Here is a 20,089-nt window from a genome sequence, read left to right as displayed (position 1 = left end):
TGAGCTATGATCAATCTCCTAAGCCTTCAGCATTTATGAAGAACCTGTCAGTGCTACTGAATGCACACAGAGGTTTAAAACCAACACTGTTGACCTGGGGTTACAGGTGTACTGCAGGCTGTTGCTTCCAGCACAAAACTTGGTGTTTTAGGAAACATGCCACTGGCATGGTAACCAGATCTAGAAGACTTGCTTGTTTTAGATTGAAACCTAACATTTATGATACCTGGATTATCAGTTTTAAAGTTATCTGAAATACCAAATGTACTTTAAAATCCAAGAGAAGCCTGGAAACTAAGTGTTCTTAACAGGTGAGCATACAGGAGTTCTCCTCTAGAGAGAGAGAAGGATGAATGGTAGTTTTGGGTACTTGGTGTTCCTGTTCAGCAACAGGCCCCTTGTCTATTGTAGGAGAACTCCACTTCCCTCCATTGTTTTTCTTTCACCCTGATGTGATAGTACTAGGAAACACTGAGGCATGAGGCCACTGGCAGGCACAAGTCAAAAGTATCTTAGGGTACACTATGTGTTGCTTGCACCATTTCTCATCTTCTTGCAGGGAAAGAACAGATGAGACTATGCTGCACAGTGGATCCATGCTGCCAACAAAAATGTGCTATTCTCTGTAAGCCATTTTTAAAGTGCCACTGTTAGTCATGAAGCATCTCATTCTCAGTGAAGAGTCTTCTTTTTATGCTTACCTGACACACAAAGTCTGTGACTATTCTGTGAAAGCGGGAATTCTTGAATCCAAATCCTTTCTCTCCTGTGCACAGCGCTCTGAAATTTTCAGCAGTTCGAGGTACAATATTTGCAAACAGCTCCATGGTTATGTGTCCTAAAGGTTCATCATCAGCAGAAACTTCAAAATACACAACAGGGTTGGTGTCCTTAGACAGTCCTGCTGCCAGAGACAAGTGCCCCTTCTGTAGTTCTGACAAGCTTCGCTGGCATTCTTCAAACATCTTCTTGAAAGAATTGGCCATTTCTTGGCTTTTAAATCTGACTGCAAATTGCTCTACTTTTACTTCACCATCTGAAAATAAATCCAAGAAGGTCTGTTTAGTTTCATCTTGTAATAATCTCCAGGGAAAAACAAAACACAGAAATTACAGACCACCTAGAAAAAAAGCAAAGACCACCTGAAAAACTCACCAGCATAATCTGTGGCTGTCCAAATGAAAGCATTGTTTGATGTATCAGAGGGCACTAAGTTCATTTCTTTGGTGATAACATGGTTTGCACAGACTTTAAGAACTTGGTCTCTTCTCATTAGGACTCTATAGTATTTTTTCTGTGTATGGAAGAGTATTTTGATCTCTCCAACACCACGCTCCTTCCACTGAGTAACATCCCTGTCCCATCTGTAAAGTTTTGCCCTCTCCTTGAAGAGAATTTCTTCATCTTCTTCTCCAGATTTTACCTCCACCTAAAAAAAACCAGCACAATAGACTGAGTACCTGTGATTTCCTAGAGAGATAATAAATAGTTATTACATATACTTGTGAAGACTGACATATTACACTGGAAAATTATTCAGTGTATTCTTTTCTCCAACACCCCACCCCATTCATTATACCAAAATGGGTAAAACATTTTCAGAATTTAAGAGCCCAAAAAATTCCATAGTTTGAGACCAATTACAGCACTGCAATTCTCCATCATGCTACATGTAGCTCTGGTGGGAGTCTGTTGGTTTTGCTTTGGGAGTGGTTTGGTTGGTTGGGTTTTGGTAGGATTTTGTTTATGTGTGGTTTTTTTTTCCTTTTAACAAAATCCTAAGACTTGATAAAGTATTCTGCCAAGTTTCCCTAGTTTCAGGTTGAATGAAGTACACACTGAGAAGACAAAAAAATGTTGCAATTCCAGGAGTTACCCTTAGCACATTGTTAAAGAATTTGATATCTGCATTTAAACAGAAGACAGCCCTATTTCCACCTCACTTCATGTATGCATTTACTGGCCTCTAATCTCCTTTAGTTAGCACTTCTCCAAAGATATGGAACACTTGAGAGAACTGGAGAAACGTGACAAAATACTGTTTGTGAAACTGAAAAAGGGAAGCAGAAGAAAATCATAGAAGTCATAATGTGACACACAGATAAGCAAAGGGGCACCAAACTTTAAAGAAGAAAGTTGAAGACATGTTACAAAATAGATCAGATAAGCTGTTCAAATTGAGGGACGCCACATATTGTTCTTTTGTGCTTTACTTGCCTTGCTCAATAATTTTACTAATCTATAGTTAAATTTTATTATTTATAGAAAGGACAGGCAATATGATTATATCATCAAGAGTTGGAAATGGTTACTAGACTAAAAAGCAAATCAAGACATGAATAATTGTGTAAAGTCTCACTCAATAAGTTATAAGGCTACCTTCAAAGTTGAAGGTTCTCCTACTTCTTGAAAATCCATTTATTTTCAAACTAAAAATGTTCCCTTAGCCTTCAGGTGATGTTAATTGCACATCTTTTTGCTTAGTGATTCTAGAAATCTCTTGCCTAGCTTAGAGTAAAAATTCCTAGTTGGCATGGCTTTCACAGAACTGAATCTACAAGTCATTGATACGAAGCCATACCTGAGTTGTATAAGCACTAGCACTTATTCACTTTCCCTTTCTGATTTTCAGCTGTGCTATATAAATGGTTTAGCTTTTACAAGCTATGTGTACAAACCTGCATGCTAATCAGTTCTCAGTCAAATTATAAAGAAATCACTGTTGAAGAGTAACTGAGGCACCTGACATCTCCCCAGGGCTACACTGCACTAGGATTTAAAATAACAGGTGCTTCAACACAGCCAGTATAAAACATGCAGAACAAACACAACAACACAGAAAACTAAGTTAGTTAAGCAAAACATATTTTAAAGCTTGTTGTGTTAGCAGAAATGCTTATCTTAATGTTGTTTTATATTCCAGAAGTCATCTTACCTCTGGCAAGGACACAATTGGCTCAAAGTGGATATCATCATTATGTACCACCTCATCATCACTACCACCTTCATCTTCGTCTGCTTTACGTGTGGTATCTCCAAACACAGTTGCTCCTGTATTTGCCCATTTGAAGTTTTTATCTGCAATTAAGAGAGTTACATTTTAAACTCTGTGTAGTTTTCTCTCCTTCCTCATAAAAACTTGCAAAAAATTGTTGTTTCTAACGATCAGAGCAGAAATTTTGCTCACAAAAGGTGTATTGTATGAAGCAGAAGTCCAACTCAGGTCTGTCTCAGACTAGTTGAACTCACCTTTTGAGCCAAAAGCAAAGTCTTCAGAACTTTTGGATGCCAGATCTGCAAATGACAGGCCTGCAGTATTGCCAAAACCAAACGAGATGATTCTGTTTTCTAGCAAATAAAAAGGGGAAAGTCAAAGATTTCTCTCTACTTTCTTAAAGAAAATGCCTTTATGTAGTCACAAGAATAAACTGGAGCACTGTCTACAGCACTTTTTCCTCCCAATAAATTTAAAGTTTGAATGACACTTGCCATAATGACCATCTATTATGGTTTTAAAAAAGAGTCCAAGTGTTTGAGTTTCAGCAGACTACTTAGATGCAGACCTACAAAGCTCATGTGGTATTTAAGAGCAAACTAATGAATGTACATCATATGTAAATTACAGAATAGACATTATCATTGTTTTGTTGTAGCAAAATTGAACTCAATAAAATTTGATACATACACATTTTTACCAGACTGGTACCTATGTCTCTAATTCAGTATTGGTAATACTTCTCCTTGCCAAGACAGCAACTATGCTAGATAAACTGACCCACAGAAAAGCATAGCTTCCTATAAAAAGCCCTCAGCATACCCCGACCTTACCTTGTGCTGACTCTGAACCATCTGATTCACTCTTTTTAGTTGACAAATCTACAGGCTTATCTTCAGCTCTTGATAAGGTCTGCGATACTTGCACAGTTTCTGTGGCGGAATGTGATCCTTCACTGCTGGTATCTGACTGGACACATACTGTCACCTCATCTTTTGATGGAGCAGGTATTTCTTCCTTACTGGTACACACTAAGTCACTTGAGCTTGCAACTTCATTTTCCTGCAATTAATCAAAAAAGCAATGGAATCGATAAATAAGTTAAACGACCTTAGGATTTAAACCTCCTCCCCAGGAGTCTAAGAACAGTCCTTACAGAAAAAAAAAGAACACAAAGAAAAGTTGTTGTAAGCTTTCTGAAGTTTTTCATTACAGTTAACACATAAGGATGTTAACCTGACAAGACACTGAAGCACCTTTGAAGCAGTCTGTTTTCAAAAAAATACCATTATTCCCTGAAATCAAATCTCCTGCCCTGACAGACACAACTACCAAAAAACTCAAATAATTTTTCTCCACTGCATGTTTTAGTTCTAAAACCGTACTGTTTCACACATATGAAGTAATTGTACAAGTTTAATAACAAGAAGTTAAGATTTAGTTCTTACTTTCGTTTCTTGAATTTTAGCTTCTGACTTTACGTCTTTCAGACTGTCACCTTCAGTACCAGTACTGACACCACAAACAGATGTAGAAGGAACCTGCAGAGCTTTTGTTTCATCCTTCTCAGGGGCTGGTTTCTTTTCCAAAGTAGCAGCACATTCTCTTTCATTGTTGAATTCACTTTTTCCTGCAAGGCCTGCTGTAAAGAATTAATGGAAAATAGTTGTGAAGGTAGCTAAATACTGAAATAATTTTTAGCCTCAACATTATAAATTAACCTCGCAATAGCCAGATCAACTTGAAGACAGACTTAATGAGTTTCTCAGATAGCATTACTGTTTAAATAGTGGAAGTGAATTAGTGAAGACTAATTAACCTAGCCTGGGGTGACTAGAATTGAAAATACATTATCTGTGGTTTTCACTACTATCAGGGAATTTCCATGCATGATGAAGAATTTCATCGTCCAGCTACCACTACTAATAACTTCCTTCACTATCTCCTCATAGTTCAGATGGCTCAATTCTTCTAGCACATATCCTCAAAAAACCCCTAAACTTTACTTCTAGAAGCACCTACCCAGATTCCAAGTTATGTAACACTGAAGTCTGAGACACAGACACACGTAAGCAAGTAGTCGATACCTACATTTTTAGTATATCTTTTTTTTTTCCTTAGATTGAACGACATTCATTCACAGGCTTCAACTGAGTAACTGCAGAAGTAGCAAGTATTGAAAGATACAGACAACTTTCTCTTGAGCAGCACCATGCCACAGGAATTTTTCATATTCAGCAGGAGTTCAAGATAGGAAGAGACTTTTATGTACTTGTTTAAAGATCACCTGGAATGTACATTTCTCTTTCAGGTACCCCTTTACTGCTAACTAATGGTTTAACATACAGAGCTTAACCACGTACTCTGAAATGCAGGTTTTCTGCACAGAGCATCTCTGCTTCTAAAACTCATCCCAGGAAACATAAATTAACCTCTGCCCATGTGACCTTCAGATTCAGTGTTCATGTTTCAATACATGAAGCACAATAATTAAAATTTCTTAAGACATACCTTTTACAGGATCTTGCCCTTTGTTCTTCCTTTCTGAATCACTGGGATAGAGTCTTCCGTTAAGTTTCTTAACAGCTGCTTCATAGTCTTCATCTAAAACACAAGAAACAAGAGTAAGTTCTCAGGCATACTCTAGGCCAGAAGTCTCCTAAGCCCTTCCAACTCACAAGGTTAGCAGTCATATATAATTTTTGCTTACATTTTAAGAGTTACAAGTCAACAAGTAAGCTTTAATTTCTAGTGTTGCTTACATGAGCTCCAGAGTGCTGTTAACACTTATTTTCAGCCTAGATTGCTACAGATAATGTGGCACAGGTTTTGCTTTTAGAAAACATTTCTTACTGAATGATTTTATTAAGACTACCACTAAATGTATTTGGGAAAGAAGACTGAAGATTCTTTAGATGAAAATCTGCAACCTCCTTTATTGCAGGAGGGGCTTGTCTTCTCCCATTTTCTGTTGAATACAATGTTTCAGAACTTCCATTTAAGGTATTTGCTGAATAAATCAATCTTAATTACATACAGTAAGGTTTGACAAAGTAAATTTACTGATACTATTAGGAATTTGCTTTAGAAGAAAAATAACTCATTAGTATAGCATTAAGGGAACCTGAGATTTGTTTTTAATAAAAAATGCTTTGCACTTGTCTCAAAATACATAAGTAAGTACTCAAATACCTCGCACCTAACCACATGCCTCGGTGAAGATGCCAACACCCACAACACACCAAACAAATACACTTTGGTTATTCCTGGGCCTCTGCCATACTATCCTGTTTTGAAGACTTGAGTGTACAAGATGGGCCATAAGGACATTGACAAGATTACTTCTCATTGGCCCACACAAAAGTATTTCAGTGTCTAATGGTTCCAACAGGACTGAGTATCTCAAGCTGGAAGGGACCCATAAGGATCACCAACTGCAGCTCCCTGCTCCTTGCAAGACTACCTAAAACCATGCCAAATGACAAAGTACATCACCCAGATGTTGCATGACCTCTCATGGGTGTGTTGTTCTAACTACTGTCCTGGGGAGCCCATTCCAAGGCCTGACCACCTTCTCAGAGAAGAGCCTTTTCCTAATCTGAAGTTCCCCAACAGCTTCATTCCATTTCCTTGTGTCCTACAGTTGAGCAGCAGAGAGAGATCAGTACCAACTCTGCTGATACCCTTGAGGAAGTTTTGGACTATGATGAGGTCACCCCTCAGCCTTCTCCCAGCTGAACAAACCAAGTGACCTCAGCCACTCCTCCCGAGTCTGGCTCTCAAGGCTGTTCACCTTGGTCACCCTCCAACAGTTTGATAGCCTTCTTACACAGAGTCACCCAAACTGCACACAGCACTCAAGGTAGGGCTGCACCAGTGCAGTGTATTACATCCTTTCCCCACAAAAAGGCAGCACAAACAAATTTTTGCATTCCTTACCATCATCCTCGTCACTCACATATCCAGGCTTATTCTTGTAACAGAAGAATGTTGAAGGGAGCTTGAGGAAGTCAGCAAGGGCTCTCTGTTCAGGCGTTGGTGTTAACTCGTAAACTATTTCAATCTCATCAGATGAAGCATCATCCTCTGACACTGTGGTCTTCTCAGCTTTTTTACAAAAAATGAACAAACCATTTAAAGTGAATAATTTCAGAACAGAAAATAACATTAACCTCATATTATTACAGAGTCAAAGTCTAAGGGTCTACATATTTCTGTTGATAGGACACAAAAATCAAATTTACAGGATGCAAGGACAGAACAGCAAAACTTGCACGCTGTTCTATTGCTTTTGGAATTCAAGCATTAAAACAAAACATGGTTGCATCTTTGTATTATTAAAAGGATTGTTTAAGTCCTCATGTCAAATAAGAGACAGCTAGGGAGAAGAGTGACAGAGGTGTCAAACAGAGGTAAACAAGTGTCTTGGTTTCAGTTTACAAACAGGAGGAAATACCAATTTAACGCAGGAGTTTAGATTTTCCGATTTTAATGCACTCATTTTCTGCTGTGAGATAGGATTAGCAGCAAAAGCAAGGCAGGCCTAAAACTTAAAGGGTATAAAGAAAGTTTTATTAACAATATAAAGAAATAATAAATTCAGAATAAAATTTTCAGACCTCCCTCCTCTCTTCTCCCACACCTCCTTCTCCCTCTTAACAACACACAGAAACACTTCAGTCAGTTACCAACCTAAAAATAATCTTTTTCAGTTCACTTTAGGGAGAGAAGTCTCCCATTGCTAGGCTACAGGGACTTCTCTACAAGAAGAATAAACAGTTCTCTTGTGGATTCACTTTTCACAAATAACAGCCACCCAGGAATCTGCAATCATGAAAACTCCTCTTATCTTCACAGCCTTCCTAGACACTGGGCTTATGGACCATGTTAAACTCATGGGGTATTTACTTTTAAGAATTAACTGTTCAAAGGCAAAGGTTCTCCTCATCTCTGTCTCTGTTTATGCTTCATCCCCAGGAACAAAGATCCCCTTCTTCCCTCAGGGCAAAGGGTCCTCAACACAGATGCCTTTGCTCAAAACTTACAAGTTGAACACTCCAACCCCCACATGTGTTTCTCCACAGTTTATGGGAGTCTTTAGTGTAGTACAGTTCATTCCTGTAGTTTACAAAAGGATTTTCAGGCGAAAATTCACAGCATCTCACTTTCCTACAACTAGAACCTGACTCCTGCTTCACTGACTTTAGTGCATCCTTCTCTCTGTTCTTTTTCCTCTCACTCAACGGAGGATTGAAGGTCTGCAAGTCTTGTCTCAGCATTAGAAGAGTTAAAATCTCACACGGAGGATGGAGGATGCAAAGCTGCAGCCAGGTCATGCTGGAGCTGTGCCAGGATCTCGGGCTACTCCGGCCATGATGGGAAGGGCTGGCCCAAGTCAGAAAGCAGCAGTGGCTGCCATGGAAAGGGTGGGGGGATGGCTGGGATCTCAATCAGCCTTCCTGGGGCTCAGCTGCAGCACCCACTGCCCATGGCCACCCCTCTTCCCTGCTGGGACATACCTGCTTCCCAGACAGGGGCCCCTGCCAGGCCCAGGTCCTATTACCTGCACCCTGGCAGGAAAAGGGACCTTTCCCGGGTTTGCTCACTTCAAAATGTGAATTCATGGAAGCGTAAACTCACAAAAGTGTATTTTCACAAAATCCTCCAATTGGTTTCCCAGGCTGTTAACAGCCAAATTAGCCTCCAATTGATCCCATCAACTCACAGAGGAAGTTCTCAAGGAGAAAACTTCCATGGATGCCCTCTTCTAAATGCCAATTAATGCAAAGTCAGCACAACAAGCAAATTTCAGACCTCAAAAAATAGTGAAGTTGTGTACAACAACTTGTCCAAACAACTGAATAGAACTGATTACTTATGGGACAGCTGAGCTTTTTATTAATTATTCTCAATTTACTATAATAGCTGTTGCTGAAACTTTGATTGTTACAAAACTGAAGTAATTCTTAGTTCCACATCAAACAACAAAAGTATTGCTTTCAGCCTATTTAACTAGCTTTTGCAGTAAGGAAATATCACCATCAGTCTTATTATTTAGCTTTTTGTCTTGCCTTCAACATTAAATTATTCCTTCCACCAGTATTGAGAATAGTGCATAATCAGTGAAAAGGTTAAAGCTGAAAGTAAAGCCTAGAGTAAACTGCAGTTAAAACATATGGCTGCAAGACAGTTTTGGAAACAAATATTTGAGTTTATTATGAGAGAATAGAAGCAAAGAGGGAGGATACAGCAATTTAAACATCAGTTATGGTTTGGCTGGGGTTTTGCTTGTTTAGGTTAAGTGTTTTGAGAAGGGGAGTTTGGGGCTAAAATTCTAAGAAATAAATCTGTGAACTATTTTTAAGAAATACCCCATGAGCAGATCAACAGCCACAACAGCTGTCTCTAAGAACAACAGGATTGCTTTAGTACCTCAGCCCATTTGCTAACAGCCTATTATCTGTTCTCCAGATTTAAGTTTGTTAGAATCTGAAGGGTGGTCTCAAAAGCTCGCTGTGCTTTTCATTTAAAAATATTTTGTAAATCAGTGGCATAATGTAATCAGAGGAAACCTAAATATCCAACTAGAAACCAAACTAGTACCCAACTCCTGAAAAACATTTCATACAAGTTAACTTATTGCAGGAAGAGAAAAAGACTGAAGAGACATGTTTACAGACATGTCCTTTGATCCTCTGACACAACTAACACACTAAAGTCTCTTTTTTAGAAGCAGTTTTCTCATTTCTTTTTAATTAATCGTCTGGTAGATTAAGAGCAGTATAAAGTAACAGCAAAATCACAAGTACTGATTCAAACTTACATTTTTTTTCAAAGTATTACCTCTGCAGTCTCTGTCCCACTTTTGTCTACAAGTTGATCATTTCAGGCATTTATACACACCAGAGTTACAAAATAACTCAAACCCATAACAAGCACACTCTTGCAGACTAATTCTTTTTGCTCAGATTTTTAGATCTCAGTAAGTTGTCTGAGCCTGCAAAAAGTAGGTGTAGGATAAAATTCCTGAGCAGCAAATTCCTAAGTTCGTATCATGACTGAAGAATAAGATGTTTTCATACATCTCAATCTTATCCAAAAAACTCACTCACCCTAGCTGATTTAAGGATTAGAAGTGAATTCAATACTGTGTTATGAAGATATGCAGATATACTGCATATTATCATCTGTTTTATTCTTTCCAGTTAGTTAGGCAAGTGTCTTAATTGGACTGAGTAAGTTTGCACCAAGTTCACCTGATGTTTGAGCGTGGAGCATTTAGTCCTACACCAAAAAACAGCTTTCCTTAGGATCAGAAAATTTTCAAAAATATATCTTTGAATGTAACAAAACACTTCTTTCAGGTCAGTCAGGTAGACAGTAAAAGCATGTGTTTTCTTTAATTTGAGCAGTAGAAATCTAACTGGAAGCTGTGGCAACAAATACACTGTTCCAGTGTTCTACCGCACACATTGCTCATCAGGTTTGACAGCATTTAAAAAGAGTTATCAAGCAGCCTCTTTCAGTACCCTTTGGGCAAAATAGCTGATTAAGAGAAAAATATTTAAGATCACTTCAGATTAGCCAATAGGTTAAGTTCTCCATGGAACTGATCTATCAAACACTGGAAGAATATTCAACAAATATTACTGTTGCAAACATCTTAAATGTATCTTCACAGGCAGCCATGAAACAAAAAGCCACGCATACATACAATGTATTCTGACAATACTTGGTTTTAGGATAATAGAACCTTCTACTCTGGGTGAAAAATCCACATGAAATTGTTAGTACATGGAAGAAACCAAATTCAGGACAATATCGTGCACAACAGTTCAATGCTGTAATGTATTTTCAGCTTTGTTTGAACTGACATTAAGACCAGGCAGGCCTAAATCTCTCTAGCCAGTCACAAAACTGGTATTTCCTCTCATGCATTGCTCAATGAAGAGCTTTTGAATATAAGAGGAAAGCACCAGTTCAAACCCTAATGCATGTAACAGGTACAGCAGCCTGCAACTGACATGACTCAAACCACACCAGTGCTTTACAAGTTTAAGTCCCACTGGCAATTAAGCACCACAGAGCTGCTGGCTCACACCCTGTAACCTCCCCATAAGAATAGGGAGGAGAATCATATGTAAAATTTGTAGGTGGAGATAAGAACACCAGCAATTGAAACAGAAGTGACATATAACAATAATATTAAAAGGGAAAATTAAAACTCAAGGAAAAACAAGTGATGCACAATATAGCTGCTCATCACCTGCTGAGCAATGCCAGACTCCATTCCCACAATCCAACTGGACCCTCTTCCAGGTAACTCCACCACTTTATAAACTGGGCATGATGCTCTATGGTATGGAATATCCCTTTGGCCACTTTGAGTCACCTGTCCCAGCAAAGCTCCTTCCCAGTTTTTATCTGTGTACCTCCTCAATGGCACAGCATGAAACAAACAACAACAGAAAAAGAAGTCCTTGACTTCGGGTAAGCACTGCTTAGCAGCAACCAAAACATCAGTGCGTAATCAGCATTGTTCCCACACTGAATCCAAAACCCAGCACCGTACCGGCTACTGAGAAAAAAATAACTTTATCCCAACCAAAACCAGAATAAGAACTTATAAGAAGTTTATGACCAGACCTGAGAAAAACAAATGCATGGAGGTGTAGATCTACAATGAGGTTAAATTTCTTTTGAATGCTGTTCTAGCATTCAAACTCAGAAGCCACTTCCCAAAAGAAGCTTCCCATGAGAAAACTTCATATTATATTTGTACTGGATAGGCTTGAAAAAAGAATTTAGAAAGGACTTCTCAAAATCCTTTACTATTAAGTTAGGGCTCAAAGACTAAACAGTTATGCTGAAGACAATTATCAACTGTAAACAAGTCACTGTAACCATAATCTAATTATTGGAAAAGTACAAGTAAAGAACAGCCTTAAGCACCAGAAAAGCTTCTTTTGTTTCTTTAAATACAACCTCCTTCCCCATATGCCCCCAATATAGAACCAGCACCCGTTTGAGGTAGGAAAAGTTCTTGCATGTGTGCACTGGCACAGAGTCCACATTATGGACACTGTATTATGAAAATAGAACTGAATTGTTAATAAACTCCATCCACAGCATTGCTTGAAAACACAGAGCAAGTGACTTTACGTTATGTATACAAATCACAAATTCAGTGTTCAAGTACAAACAGTGACATTTTGACACTTTTAAACAATGTAAGACACTAATACTGGAAGACTGTCTTATGCAAACTAGAAGTTGGTTATTTAACATTACAATACTTTTTAAATCGTGTAAGTTGAGCATGCTTACAGAAAGCACACTTGCAAGCAGCATTGGTAGTAACATATAATCAAACTATAAACTGTTACAGTTTTGTTTACAGGTCTGAATGTAAAAAAATTACAAATTGGTAGAAGTTTTCTAACCAGCTACAGTGGACTTCAGATTACACATGAAGGTGGCTCTCATTTCTGTGCACTCTTTATTTTTAGAAGTGCAGCAATTAACACTGATAATCACAAAACTGAAGAGAACGTTTCCACAAAGGCTAAATACATTCAACTTGTCTCAATAGATAAGCCATCTCAAGATCTTCAGGCATATTTCACTGACAAGAGTAAATCACATCAGGTACCACGAGACATAGTCTCTGAAAATAACAATGTAATTTCTCTAGAAAAAAGGAATTTAAGAGATCCAGTGCACACACATAGTAAAACTGTGACGGAAGTAGTGCAGGGCACATATCCTCAAAAAATAAGGCAAACAGAAGCCAAAAGTTTAAACAGGGCCATCCACTGTGTTGGCTCATGTAAACATACTAAGGGCTAGAGACATTCTTTAACAGAACAAATACAATAGTCAGACACACAATTTCAAGTACTCTCCTTCAGCATGCATGTTAATTATAGGGATTACTGAGCCAACTGCTTTGACACAGCTGGGTTATTGTCCATGCCTGACAGAGTGTTTTTAATCACACATTCAGTGCAGTACGTAAATACCTTTACTATCAGGTTGCAAGGAGGATGTGCTTGTCCAAAAGGCCATGGGATTAGATTTAAAGAGGCTAAAATTAAATCCTAAAAAAATAAATTGTTGGCATATAAGTGTTTACCTAAAATTTTAAAAGGATAGAACAGACTTATCTATGTTCTGCAAGTACTCCATAGTCATATTTCATAGGAGGAAATTTCATCTGTTAATTATACACAAACTTATCCAACCCATGTGAATGGACTGCAGCTGTCATCTTCTGCCACGTCACTTTATTGAACTCTAGCTAATAGGATGTTTTCATGAATCTGAGACATCCCATCCTTCTCACAAAGACACTTCAGCACATTATAGTGGTCCTGTCACAGCCACAGCTTCTGCCTGTGCATCTTCTTCAGACTACGACAGAAACCAAACAACTGAGTATGCCATCACGATCTCTTTTCAGGCTAAGGAAGTACACAATCAAAATTGCAGAGGTGAGTATTTAATGTGTGAAACAAATGTATAGACTAATTCCACAATACCCATCTACTATTATGGGGATAATGCAAATTTTAGCTGAAGCATTCATCTGCTGTTCTCACACTTTGCCACTGAGAGCAAAGGCTCAGGTACATACAACATCAACTACCTATTCAAGCCTCTAGAGCAAATCCACAAATTCTTAGAGCATTTAAATCCAAAATTCAGATGCAGCATGTCAGAATTTAAGCTCTATACCTGAAAATCCTATTCTCAGTAAACAAGTTTCCATCTTGCATCATAGATTTTTATTTTCATTTGAAAATAATTATGACTTAAAATTCCCTTCTTTAGTTGAAATTCTGGAGAACATGTGAATACCTGCATCAAACCTGAAAAACTACCTGTTCTCAAGAGATTAAACAGTAATGAGTAGTACAAAGCTAACTACTTAGTAAGTCGCTTACTTGAATAAGTTACTAGCAAAACTGACACTCACCTTTTTCCAGAATTCTAAATGAGAAGTTTGACGGTCCATCCTGTGTTGAAGCAGGCAAGTTGTTTACCTTGCTGTCTACAGGCTTCTGAGTAGTATTTGAGATTTTTGGTGGTTCAGAGACTTCCAGTTCTTTCTGTGCTGTGTCCTGAGATGCTGGATTATGGCCTTCACTCTTCCTTGGGGGATTAAAACTGAAGCCAAAGAGAGAACCAGTGGCTGAAGTATTTCCAAATGTGAATGTCTTTGACTTTTCATTACTGAAAATGCTCTTGACAGATTCAGATCCAAATACAAACTTTGGAGGAGAAACCACTGTTTTTGTTGGTGTTTCAGAAGTACTTGACACCTCTGCAGCCTCTACAGTTGCATCAGATGTATCATCACCATGGCTGACATCAGTTCTTTCTCTGGTTGTTTCTTCTAGCACAGCTACAGCATTTTTACCACATGGAGATTCCTTTGGTGTATTGGCACGAGAAGAAAGAGGTGTTATCAGTGTCTCTCTCTCTTGGGCATGCTTTGCTTCATCAAAGATTTGTTTAAATGAATCTGCAACATCCTGCAGCTTGAATCGCACAGCCAGAAGTTCTACTTTTCTTTCCCCATCTGCAAAGTCACATGCAGTCCATACCCAGGCTCTATCAGACCCTTTCATTTGTTGAATATTCATATCTGGTGTTATCCTGTGATTGGCGCACAGTTTTAGTACCTGGTCCCTTCTCATTACTATACGAACTTGTTTGTTGTCATAGTTCTGCAGTATCTTGATATCCCCAATCCCTCTCTCTTTCCACTGATTTGCATCTTTGTCATATCTGTAGAGTTTGGCTCTATGACTGAAGACAACTTGCTCATTTTCCTCACCACTGGTCACTTCTACAAGATCAGGCAGAGGTACCACAGGTTCAAAGTACTGTCCATCTCTTTCCTCTTCTTGAGTAACATCAGAATCTTCATCTGTGCCTACTGATGTTCTACTCTGGTTCTGCTTGGCAGGAGATTTGGATGGGCTCAAGGCAGATTTAAAGCTGAAACTAAAGCCAGTGGTAGACTCTCCAAATCTAAACAGATTTTTCCTTACAGGGCTACTTGCAAGAGGTGATGCATATACAGAACTACTTACACTATCATCCAGTGCTTCTTCACGCAAGTCATAGTTATCCCACTCCAGAGTAGGGCCTGTACTTTCAGCATGTGGCTTTATAACCAAATCAGAAGTACTGCTGGTACAACCAGAGCTTACATTTTCCTCTTCTGACAGTTTAGTTTTGTCATCTGTCAGAAAAGTTTTGAGATCTTTTAAGCCACACTTCATTTCTTCTGCTCTCTGTATAAGCTGAGCTGTCCTACCTGTATCAACAAGTTTATGGGGTGTCTGCAGTGGTATATCTAGTAGCAGCCTCTGACATTCTTCAAACTTCTGTTTGAACTCCTCAGCCTGCTCGGGTGTCTTGAATTTTGCTGCCAGATGTTCCAACTTTGCATCACCATCAGAAAAGTCATTGGCCATCCACATCCAGGCTTTGTCTGAGCCAGATAGTTGTTTCAGGTTCATTGTTGTTGTTATCCAGTGATTCGCACACACCTTCAGTACCTGCTCACGCCGCATCAATATTCTTACTTTGCCATTAACTTCATTTTTAAGAATCTTCAGATTGCCCACGCCACGTTCTTTCCACTGGCTTGTTTCTGGATCAAACCTGAACAGCTTTACTCTCTGGGAGTACAACACTTTCTCATCTTCTTCTCCTGTAAATGGTTCTACTTTTTCAGGCATCTGAACTATAGGTTCAAAATGGATATCATCATTGTCCTCTGTCTTATACACATCATCATCCTTCTCACCGAGGTCAGCAGAAGTGTTTGCTTTCTGATCTGTTTTAGAATTTTGTGAAGAAAACAGCTTTTCACCTGCACCTGAAAAGCCTTTGAAGTTAGGGTCTTTCTTGCCAAATTGAAAGCCTTCCCTAGGAGGACTTTTTGCAAGCTCAGCAAAAGTAGAAGTGCTGCTATTTTGCCCAAAAACAAAGTCAATTTTCTCCTTGTCTGCTGCTTCTTGAAATTGGAATCCAATTCCAGTGTCTGAAGGCAACTCCTTTCTGTCTTTTTCATCAATGCTTTTTAAGAAACCAGTCGTATGCTCTTTGGATGGTTCATCTTTCTTAGTGGTGTTTTTGTTAGACTCCTGTATCCCAAATTTAAATCCACCTGGAGGCATTGGCATTGAAAAGCTAAATCCCTCCTTTGCAGGTTTATCGGTATCAGAGGAAATCTGAAACGTAAATGGTGGTGTCTTGCCTTGCTCAAGACCAAACTTAAAGCCTGTTCCCAACTGTCCTCCAAGTTCAGGTAATTTACTTTTCAAGCCAAAAGCAGGAGTTAAAGTACCACCAGTTGGCTTACCAGATGGATTTGGCGTTTCACAGGCTATGCAAACTAGTGAAGAGCCTTCATTCCTCACAAGACAAGTACTACAATCCCACTGACCTTCCTTTTTAGTAAAAAGCCCTTCAAACCCATTTTTCTGTGGCTTACTTGTATCAGCAATAGAACCAAACCCTGGAGCAGCAGATGACTGAACAGAAAGTGTGGATGTATTTGGTTGATTTTGAGGTTTTGGACTCTGACAGGAACAGCAGTTCACATCTTTTGCTTCATTTTGGCCTTGGCATACAGAGCAGTCCCACTGACCTTCCTTTTTAGCAAAAGCAGATCCAAACTTGTCCTGCACTGTGTTATCACTCATTTTCAAACTTGCAGAGTCAGTTAATGGGGTGCCATGTGTTTCCCACATACCCGGATTTGGATTTGGATTTTGACATGACACACAATTCTTGACAGTTACTTCATTTGGAACGAAACACACTTGACACCTCCACTGATCCTTCTTCAAGAGATGCTGCCCAAACCCACTGGAGGAAAAGGCTTGCTGAGCATCCTTTCCAAATGAAAGAGTAGTGCTAGATCCAGTGGATGTACCTGTAAGGGTGCCTTTGCTGTCAGTTTCACTGCTTGTTCCCTCTTTTGGAAACTGAAAGCTCAAGTTCATGGTCCCAGAAGTGGGTCTGTTGGGCTCCTTGATGTCCTGATTTGCTGCTTCTTTTGCAGTCCCACTGCTCTGAGACACAGATGTGCAAGCATTTGATCCCAAGGATTTTAAAATATTCTGTGCCTCCTCAAACTTTTTTTTGAAAAGCATTGCTTCTTCAGGTGTTTTAAATCTAATTGCAAGCTGTTCTGGTTTTGGCAATTCATCTGCATAGTCTAAAGCATGCCATACAAATGACTTATCCGATGCAGCATTTGGAGTTAATTTCATATCAGTATTTATGTAGTGATTTGCACAGATTTTCAGCACTTGGTCCCGTCTCATTAAGAGACGAAATTTGCCAGATACTTTATGTTTCAGTATTTTCACATTTCCAATACCCCTTTCTTTCCATTCTTTAGATTCTGCATCAAAACGGAACAGCTTGGCTCTGTTGCAGAAGAATTCTTCTTCATCTTCCTCACCTGTCTTTACCTCAATCTTATCAGGAAGTGGCACCACAGGATCAAAATGAGGACCATCATCATCCTCATCTCCACCATGGGTGCTTCCTCCTTCTGTCTCATGACTTCGATTGGCCAAATCTGAATTTGAAGCCATAAATACAGGCTTGCTTGGTTCTTGAACAATAAATGTATCATTCTTCTCAAAACCCAGATTTTTGTGCGCATTTTGTCCTGCGTTTTCTCGAAGAGAGATGCCTGGAATATGTTTATTGCTAAAATTGAAGATATTTCTTGAACTGTTTGTGGGATCGCTGACTGGCTTTTGTTCAACGTACCTATCATCCTGTAAAGGCTTATCAGATGTCAGAAGATCCAAGAGGCTTTCTCTACTATTAAAAGGTGCATTAAGGGGCTGTGGTGCAACTTGAGGAGGAGAAGAAAAAGTAAAGTCCCCATCATTAGACTTGAAGTTAGGTTTAAATTTAAAAGTTGTTGGTTGAATTGGCTGTGCTGGTGCTGGCAGAGGCGCTTTTGATCCTTCTGCTGTTCCTGGCTGTCCAAATTTAGGCATTGCTTTTGGTTCTGCAGGCTTTAAAGTGGGTGGCGTGACTGAACGGTTTGTGAAATACCCCGGTTTAGGTAGTGTTGGATTGGTGCTTGCCTGTGGAACACTGTAGTTGTAATAGTCATCAGCTGTACGAGGAGAAATGAGTGCAGTACTAGAAGAATCAAAACGCAGAGGTGGACCATACATTTCTTGGGAAAACATACAACCAGAAGTGTTTTGCAGAGGTGGTGTATGCATGGGTGGTGGTTGGTAGGAATATATATGAGGCTGAGGTGTAAGTCGGTTCATGCCATAGACAGGAGGCTAAAGAAAAAGCAGAAAACAAGTGCTCTGCTTACTATGATGATAAAGAGGACAAAATCTTACTAAGCAGAAGCCCATGTAACATGCAGTCTTAAAAGAAAGACATGCTTTAAAGTTTAAACCTAAACTAGTTTCACCTTAGTTTAAAACTTGACGGGCATTTGACAACAAGCACTGAAAAAGGGTGAGTTTGAGTGGGTTTTAATGAAAAAAAGCTTTGAAAACCCCATGTTCTTTTGTCACACAATTAAGGAGGGAAATAATTAAGTGCTAGCATACAAACCAGTAGGAGAAATGTACACACATACAAAATATATTTTTCTAGCTTTTCCTCCCAAACTCCCAATCCCAAAAGTTAGGAAAATTATCATTTTATCCCTAGCAGTTTTCGTTCACCAAATGTTGCATAAGGAACTGCAATTATATCTAGCTATGTACAGAATCAAAACCAGTCAGTCATTTTCAGATCATCATGGGAAGCAATTTAGAGAAATAAATTTATTCTCACCTTTGCTGGTGTTACATTGGTTGCAGCAGTTCCCAGAAGATACTGAGAGTTATAGGCAGGTGACTGGCTGTAGAACACAGATGGGCCAGTGGTAGCAACTAAAAAGGAACACCAGGAAAACAATTAACACTTATCTTTTCTTCTTGTTTTCTACATACTCTTCCCAGCAGTTATTAACTGTGAATCATTAAAACATTTTAGCGTTATTTTCAAAAGTCCTATTTGATTTAGCTAACCATTTAGATAAAAATTCTGCAACAACTTGCCTGTTAATGGGGCTTCATGAAGATTTTGTGCTCTCTGGTAACTGTCTGGCATTGCATCAGTTCCATAGTTTTCAGCAGGCCACCGATGAGATGCACTTGTGTTGGAGCTGTTAAGTTTCATTTCTTGCATTTCATTCTGTCAAGACAGGGTGCCAAGCAAGAGTTAAGTATCTACTGCACAGGTATTTGTCAAAGAATATATAAGGCATGATCTCCACCCTTTTGCTATTCAAAAGCATGTTCAATTGAGGAAGTGGAAGTAATTTTAAAAAAAGCAAACCAAGAAGTACCTGTCAGATCATGCAGACATACCCATGGAGTACAAAGTACTTCCACTGTACTTCTAAAGCCAGAACAAGTCAGTAAAAATCCCAGAACCAAGTGGATGAGAACCAAGCAGATAAAAGCAGAATGCTTTCTACAAAAAGCCCCTGACATGGGTTGCCTCAGCACTCTTGTCCCTGTCCCAAATAGGAGCTTTTAAGCCAAAGGACTTTGGTACTCATTTTAGGCAGCTATTTACAGAAGGTAATTCTAGCAACTGTTAGCCCATGCTCTTATCACTAGATCCTTACCATAACTAAAAGGCCAACAGTTCTTTACTGAACATGGTGACAGAATGTTTACCTTTAAAGCTTCCACTTGCTGACAAATCATTTGAAGTATAGATTTATGGTCTTCTGCCCACTGAGGGGGAGTTTTCGGAGACAACTAAGAAAAGAAAAATTAATTGATTTATTTGAATTTTTCTTGTAAGATAACAATTTCCTGAAATAATAGCTGGCTTACATACCTTGTAGGTCTTAGTTGGCGAAAGAGAGAACTTGGTTGGTGACGGAGTGGAATGTTTCATTGCTGAATCTACAGTTCGTGTCAAACCATTTCTGAAGGAAAGACTTCCCTCTTCACCATTCTCACCAAGTTCCTGGATCACTGAATCTAATACCTCTCTCACAGTTTCAAGAGACACCGGCAA

At 39.0% G+C, this 20,089-nt stretch overlaps 1 protein-coding gene across 4 annotated transcripts in view; it reads right to left on the bottom strand.

Moving 5' to 3' along the window:
* The window catches only part of RANBP2 (RAN binding protein 2), a 34,660-nt gene that overhangs the window by 2,117 nt on the left and 12,454 nt on the right, over positions 1 to 20,089 (bottom strand). The window contains exons 16-29 of one of the 4 annotated variants that reach the window (XM_042778983.1): positions 19,907 to 20,089; positions 19,741 to 19,824; positions 19,114 to 19,249; positions 18,848 to 18,945; positions 13,974 to 18,339; positions 13,018 to 13,095; positions 6,935 to 7,108; positions 5,507 to 5,599; positions 4,444 to 4,634; positions 3,829 to 4,057; positions 3,250 to 3,348; positions 2,936 to 3,078; positions 1,156 to 1,429; positions 702 to 1,036 (exon numbers count right to left, since the gene is read on the bottom strand). In XM_042778983.1, the coding sequence (XP_042634917.1) occupies positions 702 to 1,036; positions 1,156 to 1,429; positions 2,936 to 3,078; positions 3,250 to 3,348; positions 3,829 to 4,057; positions 4,444 to 4,634; positions 5,507 to 5,599; positions 6,935 to 7,108; positions 13,018 to 13,095; positions 13,974 to 18,339; positions 18,848 to 18,945; positions 19,114 to 19,249; positions 19,741 to 19,824; positions 19,907 to 20,089 (6,483 nt within the window). Of the gene's footprint in view, positions 1 to 701; positions 1,037 to 1,155; positions 1,430 to 2,935; positions 3,079 to 3,249; positions 3,349 to 3,828; positions 4,058 to 4,443; positions 4,638 to 5,506; positions 5,600 to 6,934; positions 7,109 to 13,017; positions 13,096 to 13,973; positions 18,340 to 18,847; positions 18,946 to 19,113; positions 19,250 to 19,740; positions 19,825 to 19,906 lie in introns of all 4 variants that reach the window. The other 3 variants (XM_042778982.1, XM_033051189.2, XM_033051188.2) reach the window with 3 other exon arrangements.

The sequence above is a fragment of the Catharus ustulatus genome, chromosome 2 (assembly GCF_009819885.2).
Source record: "Catharus ustulatus isolate bCatUst1 chromosome 2, bCatUst1.pri.v2, whole genome shotgun sequence".
Classification (NCBI taxonomy): domain Eukaryota; kingdom Metazoa; phylum Chordata; class Aves; order Passeriformes; family Turdidae; genus Catharus; species Catharus ustulatus.
The sequence above is the reverse complement of the archived record's forward strand: the minus strand, read 5'-3'. Positions and strand labels throughout refer to the sequence as shown.